General features: G+C 33.1%; 1 protein-coding gene across 3 annotated transcripts; it reads left to right on the forward strand.

The window, feature by feature from the left end:
- Nucleotides 1-4,188: 4,188 nt before the first annotated feature.
- On the forward strand, nt 4,189-11,560 carry LOC122296260 (probable magnesium transporter NIPA9). 3 transcript variants are annotated; one of them, XM_043105818.1, is made up of 9 exons: nt 4,189-4,488; nt 4,832-4,930; nt 5,209-5,338; nt 7,775-7,863; nt 9,511-9,567; nt 9,698-9,756; nt 10,060-10,123; nt 10,473-10,621; nt 10,976-11,560. In XM_043105818.1, the coding sequence occupies exons 1-9, from the start codon at nt 4,378-4,380 to the stop codon at nt 11,193-11,195; spliced, it is 978 nt and encodes a 325-aa protein (XP_042961752.1). In that variant the 5' UTR covers nt 4,189-4,377; the 3' UTR covers nt 11,196-11,560. The 3 variants fall into 3 exon arrangements, with proteins under 3 accessions (XP_042961752.1, XP_042961753.1, XP_042961751.1); XM_043105817.1 differs by having other exon boundaries at nt 4,192-4,488; nt 10,060-10,180; XM_043105819.1 differs by lacking the exon at nt 9,511-9,567 and having other exon boundaries at nt 4,190-4,488; nt 10,060-10,180.
- Nucleotides 11,561-14,398: the final 2,838 nt, after the last annotated feature.

Here is a 14,398-nt window from a genome sequence, read left to right on the forward strand (position 1 = left end):
TTCATGGTGCTGACAATCAAATAGAACCAATAGTGAGAAATGGAAGGAGTAGAGGGGAGAATGAGGACTGGCTTATAACGGGCTGAAACTGTTCCTAACAGCAGTTGCTGGGTATTCTCAATTATGGCATTCATTGTTTATGACTAACTAATGGTGTGCTTTCTCTACTCAAGTATACATGGACCCATATACGTTGTTCTGTCTCCTGCTCTGTCATCCACTAGAGAACCCCTTTTCAGCAAAAGCATGTTCCAGCATACTGGTAAAGCTTTCTAACTAAAGAATTTTATCACGCCCAGGCCATCCAACCATTTAAGCCAGCCATTTATAGTGTCATAGAATTCATTAGCACGTTCTGATTGAAGATTTTAGTGGAAGCAGCGACATGCTAGGAGAGCTAGCATGAGTCTTTGTTAGTCATTAGTTGTTGTAACTTCTGGAGGCTCTCTGTATCATCACCCTTCACTAGAAACCGCCTTTTCCTTCCATGAGCTTTTCTCTTTTAATCCAGCTGTGCATTCTATGTGGTACTTACCTCAAATTTCTTCATGCTATTTGCTCCCCTGAACTTCTCTCTCATTCTATTAAGAGTAACAATAAACAATGTATAGAATCTGAGGTTCTAGTGTAGTAACATTTTTGAGTTTGAGAATCTTGAGAACTTTATCTCTCTCCTCAAGTTTTGTGTTTGACTTTTTTATTTCTGAGTTTGAGCACCACTAGCCCAACTGGCAAGGGCGAACTTGTGTTCATGACCTCCATGTCACTGGTTCGATTCCTCTTGGAATCAAACTACGACTTAAGTGGGAGGTCATCGTGGTGGGTTGCTGTGCTAGTTTTCTCGAGAATTTAGGTTCTATGGTGAGTCTTAACAACTCTATTTTATGTGTAATGTTTTGTATCAACTCGCATCATTCATGTTAAAATCAAGTTAGCTGCCACATTCATGTTAAAATCAAGCTATGGTATTTGGAAGGGTTAATATTGGTTTGGCTCAAATTAGAGCCCAAGCCCAAGGTCCATCACCCTAAAGGATAACTACTCAACGGAGCTGTGTGGTCTATCCACCCTACTTATTAGGAGGGATGAATTTTCAGCCTATGAATATTCACGGCATGACGATTGGATAATTTTGAGATATCAAGAATAAGCCTCCAAATGGCTAAACATTACATAAAGTTAATCTGTTTATACACTCATCCAATGAGTCTCTACGCCTATATATAAGAGCATCAGGTAACTCTCGAATCATCGAATTACACATTTTTTAATTATTATCTCTCACTTGTTAATGACTTAAACATTGGAATTATCATAGGTATGTAGTGCCACCTACATAGTGACTTACATGTTAAAGATTATAATTGGTAGTGGGACACATCCTTTCTAGTATTTTCATAGTTGGTGTTTCTTTTTCTTCTCTTTTACTTGGCCAAATAACAAATGATAGAAGAAGAGCCCTAACACTCTTAAGACTGAAAATTGTATGAAAAATGATAGACTAACTACTACTTTATAATTTGTTTACAACTATAGATTAGAAAATATTTTAGAAATAAAAAAATTATATAAAAGTAAACCTATAAATTGATGTGATTTATACGTCAAATTATAAAATTATTTTTATTATAAAATAAATTTTATAAATTTTATAAAATTATATCATTTCTAGAATTATTTATATATATATATATATATTTTATGTAATTAGCATCTCCATTTTCTATGGTTGGTGTACCGATCAAGTAAATGGTATATTGTCAGAGTTTGAATAGATTCCCTCCGTGCTCTGGGGTGTAGCCCGTCTGTCTCAAACAAAACACGTCTGTCTCAAACAACTTCTGCCTAGTCTTTGCCTTTACAATTGTCACCTTAAAATTTGGTACAATGTGGGAAAAACTTATCCATATCCAGATACTCTGATTAGTCATGTCAACGACACTTGCCCGCTGCATCAGTCAAAGGCTTGAGCTGTCTCCGTGTCCATGCCACCTTCAAACCTTTATACCCTTGTGCTGAAGTTCATGACACGGCATACAACAGCATCTTCCTCGACTTAGTCAAATTTACCTTTAAATTTAACCGAGTTATATCAATACTTCTTTATATTTATCTATTCTATTTAAATATAATTTTTAGATTAAATTAATTATTATTTTCTATATAATAATAAAATATTATTAAATTAATAATTTTTTTATTTAATTTATTTGATCACATTCTATAATTCTACCAATTAAATGTTAATAATAATTATTATATAATATTAAATTAATATTATTATATTATAATTAAATTAATATTAAATAAGTATTACTAAATATTAATAATAATTATATTTTAAATGTTAAATGTTAATTATATTCTAATTAATTTAATTTATTTGTTTAGAATAAGAAATTAATATTTTAATATTTGATAAATGAATAGTAATCTTTCATCTTTAGCTTACCACTTTAATAAAAATCTAAATTATTTTAAATTTATCCAATTCAATATGAAGCATATTTTAACTAAATTATGTAAAACTTGGCCTTGCTCTAATAGGGTGGTTTATCTTTTATGTCACTAAAACCTTTTTTTTTTTTTAGACCAAGAAAATAATTAGAAAAAAATACATTTTAAACGTTATTAATGTTTAGAATTATTCTATTTATAGTCATTTTTATATATTTTTTATATATTTTATTAATATAATTAATCAAAATAGTTATTTTATATTAAAAAAATGATACAGCTAATCACATTAATAAAATATATAAAAAAATACATAAAAAATAACTATACATAAAATTTTTATATTATTTATTCGCTCAATACAAATTAACCCAAAAAATATTGTTTGTGTTTTATTTTTTTGTAATTATAATAAATGTTACAATAAATTGTGTAACTTTATTCATCGATTTATAAGTACCAAAATTCGAATTGTTTCAAAAAGAGTGATTGGACTCGATCGGGCCACCTGTTCTGTGTACCTGCTCAAGAGGAGTAGGTGTGTCCAATCGCTCCGCTTTCTTCCTAAAAAAAATCATCTCGAAAAATTTTAATTATAAGTTATTTTACTTATCAATAAATACGTATACTTATTTAATATAATTAGATAAAAAGTAAGATTTTAATTAAAATAATAATAATTTTAATTTTAAATATAAAGACAACAATAATAATATATAAATTAATATATAAATACAAAACTCATTCATTCCAATTATTCACTCTTTTTTATTGTTTAAACTTTAATCACTTGGTACCAAAAGTCGCTTTTTTGTTTAATCTCGAGGCGGTGGAACGTGCATGAACTAAAGGATTTAGGTCCATTTGGAATTTAGATTAAATTGATCTTAGTTTGATTTAATTTTAAATTAAATTTAATATTTAAATATTTAATTTTTAAATTATTAAATTTATTTTAATTCAAAACTCTTTACACGTGAGATATATAATATTTTTTAATTTAACATTTTTTTATACACATAACTTACAATCTTTTTCAATTTCTTATAAATACATATAAAATATTTTGTTATATATAAACGTGTTTGTTAACATACCATTTATTTTGATAATCACTATAATTTTAAAAAGTCAAATTACTAATAATTTGTTAGCATGATTGATATAAAAGGTTTCTTACCCATTTTATATTCGAGTCTCGTTTATTTTTAGAATCATTCTCATTTAATCTTATCTTATTATTACAAATTTTTTAAATTTCTATACAAAATTAAATAAATAATTCAATTTTTTTTAAATTTAAAAATAAAAATAAAATTTAAAAAAATATATTCTAATAATATTTTATTCGATTTTTAACTTTCATATTAATTTATCTCATCTTATCTTATTTGCGAAAACAAACTACGCGTGCAGAAAATGAGGCCGTAAATTAATTTTTTCTAGTAATGTGATGTCAAAATATAGATCAATACACATTAATTTGTAATGTTTTGATTAAGATGTTTTAGATTTTTAAGTTAAATCATCTCACAAAAATATATATTATTTGAAAAGAAAAAATCTATTATTCATCTCATGATAAATTTATAATTAAAATATAATAAATAATCTAAATTATCTAATACTAAATTATAAAATTAAAATAAAAAATTAAAATTAAAATGACAAATAACATTCCTGAAAAAAATGTACTCATCAAATAAACTCCTTAAATTCGTGTCGTTTTCCTGTTGTGGCGACGGCGTGCCACCCTATCAGCCTCCATTCACAATTCACATACGATGCACATCAATACGTGAGAAACAGGCATGTGCTGTTACACAGACAGCGCAGTAACCAACAACCGAATAGAAAAGCCATCGGTGGCTATAGAACCCAATTGGAAACCTTTGTCGGTGATTCTTCAGAGTGAGAGAGATGTGGGAATCGATCTGTTTAACGTTAGCTGCGACCGCCGGTAACAACATCGGCAAAGTCCTCCAGAAAAAGGGCACTCTTATTCTTCCCCCTCTCTCTTTCAAGTTCAAGGCACGCCCGCAACCTGAACCTTTGCTCCTTTTTTATTTTTTGGCTTTATTTAGATTTTCTCGTCACCCCATTATTGATTTCTGTGATTCGGTATTTATTTTCTTTTAGTTGATCTGAATTATGGTGGGTATTGTCAAATTCCGGTAAAAAATTCATCCAAGATGAATGTGAAAAGATGCAATTTTGTAAAAATATGATTCATGATTACCGTTTGATTTCATGTCCTATTTTGTGGAATCGAGATTCAATTCTAAATCCATGCAACCAAACACTACGTCCTGCATGCCCTTTTATTGATTGATAATTGGTGCTGGTGTAAATGTACATTTGTTTGTGTTTATAGGTGATAAGGGCATATGCTTTCAACAAAACTTGGGCGGTTGGTTTTCTAATGGATATATTTGGAGCAATGTTGATGTTAAGGGCACTATCTCAAGCCCCTGTAAGTGCATCTACATCAAGCTTTCGTATCTTTATCATTTACGTTATGACATTATTCAGTATTCCCAACAGAAAAATAAATAATTATATAAATAGAAAGCTGTCAGTGCTTTTGTTATTTTGTTGAGGATGAAGTTCTGGGTTCACATATCCAATTACCACATATCAAAGATGATTTCTTTTCCACCAGTGCTGCTGCAGTTGAACTTCTGGATGCATATTATGGTGCTCTTGGACGATTTTTTAACCTTGGCTTCGTTCTTTATGATGTCTTCTCAGGTATCTGTTATCCAACCAGTTTCTGGCTGCGGACTTGCTATTCTTTCTGTCTTTTCCCATTTTTATTTGAAGGAAGTCATGAATGCTATTGACTGGGTGGGCATTACTTTGGCGGGCATCGGTACTATCGGTAATTTAAGCTCTTTATAGTTATCGTAGTTAAAAACATTTTGCCTTTTTATAAGTAAATGATTATATTTATAGAATAGGCATAACGCAAGTATACAAGATGATATACAAGAGGAAACACCTATCTAGGATGAAGAAAAGGAAACAAGAAAATCATGAAGGCCTAGAACATTAAAATCTACAGCTATGACCCATAGGAATAATGTTCTAACAAAAAGAGATCTAATATCCTCAAATCAGCGCTCCTTGTCTTTGAACGTCCTGTCATTTTGCTCCTGCCATAAGCTATAAGCACCACAGAATACAAATAGGAACCATCTGCACATGGCTGTGATTTGTGGAATACCTCATAGATTTGTCCAACTAGCCAAAAACGCCTCCACTATGGCGGGCATAACCCACGCTAACTCTAATCTGCTGAACACCTCATCCCATAGCGCTCTAGCAACTTAACAATGTAGTAGAAGATGATCCACAGTCTCACCACTCTTCTTGCACATGCAGCACCAATCTATTATGATCACCCCGCATTTCCGCAAATTATCTATCGTCAAGATCTTACCCAAAGAAGCTGTCCAGGCAAAGAAAGTCACTTTGGGAGGTGCCTTATTATGCCAGATCGTCCTCCATGGAAACTATGTTATGCACCTATGTGAGAGACTTATAGAACAATCGAATCGAAAATGTGCCTAGTTAAAAACATATTAAAATATTATGTTTTTTTATTTTTTTATTTTTTTTTGTTAAAAACATATTAAAAAACATAATTGGTCTTGATGGTTCTCATATTTATTAGAATCATCACCTGATGACAATTATATCAAGTAAATGTTAAAGGATATATTACTTTTTCCAAAAAATATGTAAATATATTTTGCAGCGTGATGCTTTAGTGTGTGTGAATATTGATGATTTCTTGTTCCTTTTGGTTTCACTTTTTTTTATCATCCCTAAACCATCAAATTTTTTCTAATGCCTTTTTTCTTTTTAATTTATTATAACCGACATTTCATTAAATTAACAAGAGAAATACAAAAGGAGGGGGTGGGGGACCCAACGACTGTCTCATTACAATGAATACAATGCATAGAAATACAATTAGAAAAATGGTGGCAAAAATATGGTCCAGGTCTTAGTCTTGGTGGAGCCAAGAAAAGAATCGACATAAAAGGTGGTTTTTTTCTTAATTTCATTGGAGGATTGTGATACTATGACTGAAAGCCACAACAGATATTTATGCACTGGACTTTATTTGCTTTGGAGATTCCGGTGGAGCTTCCCACGCCTTAATTTTCCATATCCTTGGAATGGAAAGCATGGATGATTACCTGTTCCTGCAAAAGAGAAATAAAGGACTGTCCCTTGAAGGAGAAAACTGTTGAACTACTGTCAAAGAAGGAGGCCTGTGGGCCCTACATGCCACCAAATAGGGACTGGGTGTGGACCATGCACACGTTGAAATGACTGGCAGTGGAGAGTGATGGAGGAGCTTATGGCCAAACTAGAGGAGGGGTGCGTGGTGGTTGTGGGCGAGCAGATGACAGCAGATAAGAGGTTTTAAAAATGGCAAAGGGTGAAAATGGAGGAGAAAGGGAGACAAAGGGTAAATAGGCCGACAAATGAGCCGGGGACTATCTAGTAGAGGCTAGTGACAAAAATTGTGGTCCGAGGAGGTTTAGAAACCACAGTTTGGAGGTGGCGTATGGCAGCAATGAGTGCCATTGATGATGTGTGGCAGCCACACGTTGGTGGTTTGGGGTAGCTGATGGCTGATGATGGTGGAGAAAAGGACAGTGACTCTAATCTTAGTGATTGTGTGGTGGTTTGGTAGGTGGAAAGCCGTAGATCTATCCTCTAGGTATCTAAGAGAAGGGTTGAAAAACTAGGAGAAATGGGCTAAAAGAGCAAGGGGAAGATGGAAAGGGGAAATAGGGAGGAGCAGGGAGGGGGCCGGATCTAGTGGAGTTCTCCTCCCTTCAGTGGGAAGACTTTTAAGGAATGGGGAGAGGGTTTTGGTAAAGAGAGAAATATGAGCTTTTCCCACCAAGTTTTTACCTGCTTGTCACCAAAAGTGTCTAAGAAAATATTCAGGTGATATAATTGCCTAATGCTTTCAACATCCTTAGGGATGTTTTACTTTATACTCCTTATCTTTGGATGAATGTTCATGTTTCTAGTTTTCAGGACTTTCTTACCTATCAAAAAAAGTTTTCAGGACTTTCTTGCTCTTTTTTCTTTTGTTTAGGAATATCTCCTGTACACTGCACGTGTCCTTTTATTTTCATAAGTAAGGTAGTCTTATATCAATCTAAACTTGGGTATCAACCTCACAGCCTTTCTTGAATAATTTTACCAACTTCTAATTTTTTTTATTTGGTTTATTTTATTGACTTTATCTGTATGGTATAAGTTGTGTATGTTTTCTTTGTATTTACAGGAGTTGGCGCTGGAGGTGAGAAGCAAGAGGCTACTGTCATATCTATTTTCCATTTACCATGGCTGGCATTTGTTGTTGCCATCTTGTTTGTAGGTACCTTATCCTATGCACGATCTGAGCTAAGTATAGGCATTTAAGAGTTTGTCAACTCATTGATAATAATAATAATAATAATAATAATAATAATAATAATAAATTGTCAACTCCTGTTCATGTGACACGATTTTGGTATCAAAACTTGAAATTGAAGAGGATTTTCTTCTGGATTTCATAAAAATCCTGTTTGGATGAAGTTGTTGTAAGGTGTTATGTCAATGTATTGCCTCAATTCGTTGTTGGTGCAATGTGCATGGAATTGCTGCCAACTGTACATGTGTCTCAGGTACCTAGCTCATGGACCTCTAAAAACACCATGCCAGACATGGTAGTTTATTCATTAAATTTGGAATTTGAAGATGTGATGCTTTTTGCAACCAAACAAAACCTCAATCCAAAGTACCTAGTGTTGGCTGCACAGACCCTTTTCAGCATTCAATATAAACTAGATTGTAATTTTTGTTCACAAACTCTATTGCAGATACCTAGTATGAAATTGGAGTAGTAACATTTAGTATATGTTTTCTTAATCATGAAATCTTGTTTAAGTAGGACCAACTGTAAGGTTTGTAACTCTCTAGATTGAGTACAGAAGGGTGCTGAATGAGATTTTACATTGTCTAGGATGGAGAAGTTCGTAGCCTTTATAATGGTTTCAATAAAGCTCCAATTGTGACCTTGACTAGTGCTTTTGCAGCATCAGCCTAGATGTGGCTTCGACTTTCCTTTGGATCGTTACAAATGATATTACAGTAAATCCCAGCTAGAGGTGTGGGACTTGAGCTGAATGGTCTGACAAGGACATCAGAGATTTGAGTGAGGAAGGTCCTAAGGTCCAGGATTGAGCATAGAAGGGTAGTAAATGGATTTCCACATTATTTGGGAGAAAAGTTTTTGGCTTTTATAATGATTCCAATGAACTCCAATGTGACTAGTCCTTTTGAAGTGATATGTAGCATGGGCTTTACTCAGATCTTTAGAAATTATGTAGCGTGGCATCAATTGTCCATGCATTCAGACTGCTATAACCTTAAGATGTGCAGTTCCTAATGACATTGGTTTATGTTGTCACTAGGCTGTCTCTTTATTCTATTTTTATTCCCTTTTGGAAAATGATAGACGGCACCGTTTTTACAACCCTTTACACAACCAAAATAACTGATACAAGTAACATCATTTTACAAAAAACACCCTCATTTTAAAACATCTTTGTATAAAGGGTTGTAAACATGGTTGTAGGTGTATCAATACATTAAAAGATGATGTTTACTTCATTTGGAAATCAACCACACTACAAGATTCGGAATGAGTGATTGCTGTAGTCCATTCCATAATGAGGCCTAGTTTCATTGCTTTAAATGTTACCGACTTGGTGCAAAGTGCAGTGTTGTGAATACTTATGTTACTAGTGTTTGGCTACCTGGACTTGATAAACATAATTAGTCTTTATGCATTACTCTTTGCTTGGAAGACCTCAATTGATGGTATATTTATCTGTAACATAGCAGTGGGGTGAGGTTTGTCGCAATAATGCTGATACTTGGGATGTGGTTTCGTTATCAATTATGCAATCATTGTAAGCCTGGTAGGATTTTTCAATTAGGGGATCGTTGTAAACGTTGTAGAACTCTTTTTCTTAGGTACTTCTTAACGGGTGGCTTCGTATCTACAAACGTCAACGAAAAGAACAGGAGATGGTAAAAATCCCCCTTCAGTGATGTTCGCATTAAGCAAGATATGCCATTTCTTTTCTTTTCTTTTAATATTAGCACAACTCTTCTCCTACTCCCCACCCCTTGTCTCGTTATTGACACTCTTTTGATCCAGATGGAATATGAAGTTGTTGAAGAAATTATATATGGTTTGGAATCTGGAATTTTGTTCGGGTACTATATCCTCTCAAGCTAAATTTTTGCAGTATTTTTTTTCCTGCTCATATTTTTGTGTGAATTCTGACAGAGCTAACATGGTAAAGCATGATTAAACTATTGACAGTTTTCCATCTTACAACTTACAAATAGTGTCTTGTCATGTTCTCTTGTGATGTTTGTTAAATCAAATAGTACATTCTGTTATTGTAAAATCATAATATACATGAAATTGAATTTATATCAGGAGCTGAACTTGATTCCTAAAGCAAATTCATTTTTTTATAACTTATCGAGCAATTTTAATACATCTGATTGCAGGATGGCATCTGTAATTTCAAAGATGGGCTTTGTATTTTTGGAGCAGGGCTTCCACATGATGCTGGTACCAATATGCATTTCAGTCAGTGTTTTTTGTAGTGGTACAGGATTTTATTATCAGGTACTTCAGATGGTTGAAAATTAACAATTTAATTTCGATATGTTGATGGACCTGCGTCTGAGCTATTTAATCTTTTTGAGCCAAATTGATATTTCAACAACATACTAACATGTGTGTACCTTTTTATTTTGTTTTGGGGAGAGAATTGGTTGAATCTTCTCTCATATGTTCTACTGTCCATATTGCTGTATTTGCCTAGGAGGAACTATTTTAATTGAAACTAGTGGGGTTCTGTAAAAAATTGGCACAAACAATCATTATCATAACATACTTGTTCGTTCAAGTTTTACAGACTCGGGGTCTAAAGCATGGGAGAGCAATTGTAATAGCCACGTGTGCTGCTGTGGCATCAATTGTGACTGGTGTTCTTGCTGGTATGCTTGCATTAGGCGAACGATTACCTGAAGCACCAACAGCTCGTGTTTCACTTCTGCTTGGATGGTAATTTAAAATACTGAACTATTTTGTAATTCAATGTGCTTACAGAAGAAACCTTCTTAAAGCTTGATACACAGTGAATATCAATTTATCTCAATTTATGCCTGGCACTTTGTCAATGTCATAGTTATCAGTCAAAATTAATCAGGTAAAAATATACAGTTTGAAACATTTGGTTATATTTAATTACTTGTCATATACTCATTATTCGACAGATCCATTAATAGTACAACCCTTATTCTCAATTTGCAGCACCTGGTTCTTGTGGATTGAGGTGATATGGGGATCTGAGTCCTTGTATTTCGTATCTGGGTGCCATTATGTTTATTATTTGCTGTTTTCATTTCTTTACTGCAGGTTCCTTATCATTATTGGTGTGGTTTTACTCGTGAGTTCATCACGGCTGGTGAGACACCTTCCATGGCCATTACGACATCTCATACCAAGTGGTGTTGAGAGGAATTTCAATGCTAGACGATCTGGATCTGTCCGTGTTAGGGATTCAAACCCAAGTGCTGTCATCCATGCAGCAACATTGCATCATTTAGTATCATCTCCTCCTAAAGAGAAGGCTTGAATTGACAATAGCCGATAATGGGGATAAAAACTCAAGTGCTGTTATCTAGACGGCAACATTGCATCATTTGGCATAACCTCGTCCTGAAGAAGACTTGGAAGTGACAATAGTAAGAAGATTATCACGTGTGTATGTTAAAACTCTTGTTGATGGGCTTGTAGATGACATTGAGTTGTTCTTTATTGAGGGTGGGGTGTATAGTACGATCCTGCTTACTGATTTTAGAGGGCATGTAATTTTGTGGGTCATTCCTTCTCCTTGACATGCTTTGCCTGATTTAAAATCCTTGTATCTTGAACCTCGTATCCATTTGTATTACTTGGGATGGTGATATCATAAATACTGACATATCTGAGTTTTACTCATTAGGTATGAATAATTTTTGCCAAGTATGTGCTACATGCAAGTCCTAATCTCTAATGACAAGAAAGTTTTTACATTATTTCTATAGGTGTGGCCACATCGTTGACATGATAATATTTGATTTAAAAAATCAATTTAGAATTAAAATTTTTTTACAAATTAAATATTATCATGTCAGTAATGTCGAGGATGCATCTTTACATTAGCTTGTAGATATAATATTCCCTTTTACAAGCAGTACTTTTAAATGTAAGAGTCCTAATCTGCCAGAACAAAATGAAGAATTCATAAAGCATTCACAATCCCGTTTCTCATTATCTCGCCAACTTTAAGCAAAAAAGCATAATCATGTATGGTTGTCGGAGAAGTTATGCTGCGGACACCACTTCAGAAGGGTGGCTCTATTATTAGTCCTTGACAGTACAAACTTTTCATGTTTTCACCTCTCTGTTTTTTTTTTTTTTTTTTTTTTTTTTTAGCTCTTTCTCCTCCATGTTATCTTTGATAGTAGAAAAAGCTCCCCGTTTTCACCTCTGCTTTCCCTTTTACTTCTCTCTCTTGAGGCAGACAGCAAAATGATGGTAACAATGACAAGAACGACAAGGACAAAGACTGGGGGAAACAAGACCTTTTATTATTTTGACTTTTTTTAGCCAAACAAGAGCTGATTTTAAGTTAATAAAAGTTATGGAGGGGCCCCTCCACCCAAAAATCCCAAAAGTTCAAAACAATGGTCATATACCTCTGCAGTCACTTCATGGTGGATTTCAAACGTTAAAAGAAACCACTAGGGATAAGGAAAGAACAGGGGTGGGGGCCACTAGAGAAGTTACAGCCATTTCCACCTGCTCCTCATATTCATGATGAACCAGATGCAGAGGTCCACCATCACCAGGAAAAAAATCCTACCACTAGCGTGAAAAAATCCACAATGCAGAACAAAATGCCATTTTCCAAATCGTATGGATATCCTATCCTAAAAAATTCATGATGCTACGATTTTGATGGGACACATCAAGGTAATTATTTAGGAACCAAACCATTCTGCAAAAGATTTGATGATGGAGTTCTGCATTAGTTACTATAATTAAGTTACAAGTCAAGGTAATTATTGTGTTCTTAGGTGGAATTCTTCTATTGACAAGCGTTAAGATGATAGGATTTTATCTATAAGATAATTTATTATATATTAAATTATAATTTTTCAATTGGGTCCCTTGTATCACATTTTCAAACTCCGTGAATGTGTAAGGTACAAAATTGGTAGAAATCACACGTGACACTTAGAGCATTAGTATTGACTTCATCAAAAGTCAATACATTTTTAAATTTTGATGAATTTACTTAAAATGAACATTGGATTCATCAAATAGTATTTGGAAAGTTTTGAACTACAGTAATTGTTGCTCTTCTTTCAAATTTGAAGGCCTACTATTCCACCTTCAAACTAATATTTTATTCTAATTTTAATAGGCAATAGTTTTATTTTTTTTATTCTAAATTATTTGGGAATCAATTATTTAAATACTAAATTAAACTATTAATGTCTATATGGTTAGCATAATTACAAAATATGAAGAAAAAAATTAAAAATATTATTATTAAAAAAATAATATTATATTATTATTTTGATGAATCTAATGGTTAATTCAATATGAAATTATAGATATAAAAGTTTTGTATTTATGAAAAATTTATACTTTTCATTAAATTTTAAAGATGAATTTGATGATTCTAATGCTAGAGCTATTATACCATTACAACTTCTCGAGTGAAAAGTTATTTGTATAAAGAAATGATCATGCAAATCTTTTGAAAAAAAAGTAATAACTATTCTTAAAAAATAATTGAAAGTGATTCTAGTATTACTTATTATTATTATTATTAATTGAGAAAAGATGACTGCAGGGCCCTAGAACCAGACTGTCCTGACCCGTCAGAGAGAAGATGGCCATGACATCAGGACCCCTCAGATGGTGATCCCTTGAGAGATCCATGTGAATTGCAGCTTGGCGTTACATATATGGCCAAGCTCAAAGAAAAAGGCACATACACGACTAGGAGTAGGGACTTCCAAAAGTGACAGATCAGTTGAGTTCCTATGACCCGGGACGAGTTTTAATTATCATGAAACTATTTAGTTGAAAATTTTATGTTCTGGACTCTAGACACCAAAATCTTCACTACCTAAATAGTTATTGCTTCTTACTTAAGAAAGAAATTTTAGATTTAACAACTTCCCAACTTCCTAATTTAGGCCCGGAAAAGTGAAAATGCTTCGTCTTATCTTATTATTACAATTTTTACAAATTTTCTTGTAAAATATAATATATTATTCTATTTTTTATATCTCATAATAATAATAATATTAAAAAATAATATTTTATTCAACTTTGATCTCCATTCACTGTCCAAACCGTGCCTTAAACTTTTATGTCAGTTCTCTCCTAACTTACCCTATACCAATTAGTGGGTGTCACCATCTTATTGCTTTGAAGTCCTCAAATTATGACCTGAACCAGATATGAACTCAAAGGAAAACGTGCACGACTAAACTTTTATACCTAAATTAGTGACTGCTCTCTCAACGTTTTCTGATTCTTTTTAAGTTTCAATCTAACTTTATAAACAGTTTTTAAAGGGTCATGATCAGGTTTGTACAAAAGAATTCTTGCTGCATGTAACTCTCTGAATATTTCAAGGCTGGAGGGATGCTGTAGGATCAATTTGCAAATAGTCTAAACTTTCCAAGAGAAAAAAATGCACCTAAAATGCTCCTGGAATGAAATTATTTTTTAAGTTACCGACAGATTGTGCTTAAGAACTGTTGTTCCTTTTAT

The sequence above is a fragment of the Carya illinoinensis genome, chromosome 15, assembly GCF_018687715.1.
Source record: "Carya illinoinensis cultivar Pawnee chromosome 15, C.illinoinensisPawnee_v1, whole genome shotgun sequence".
Taxonomy (NCBI): domain Eukaryota; kingdom Viridiplantae; phylum Streptophyta; class Magnoliopsida; order Fagales; family Juglandaceae; genus Carya; species Carya illinoinensis.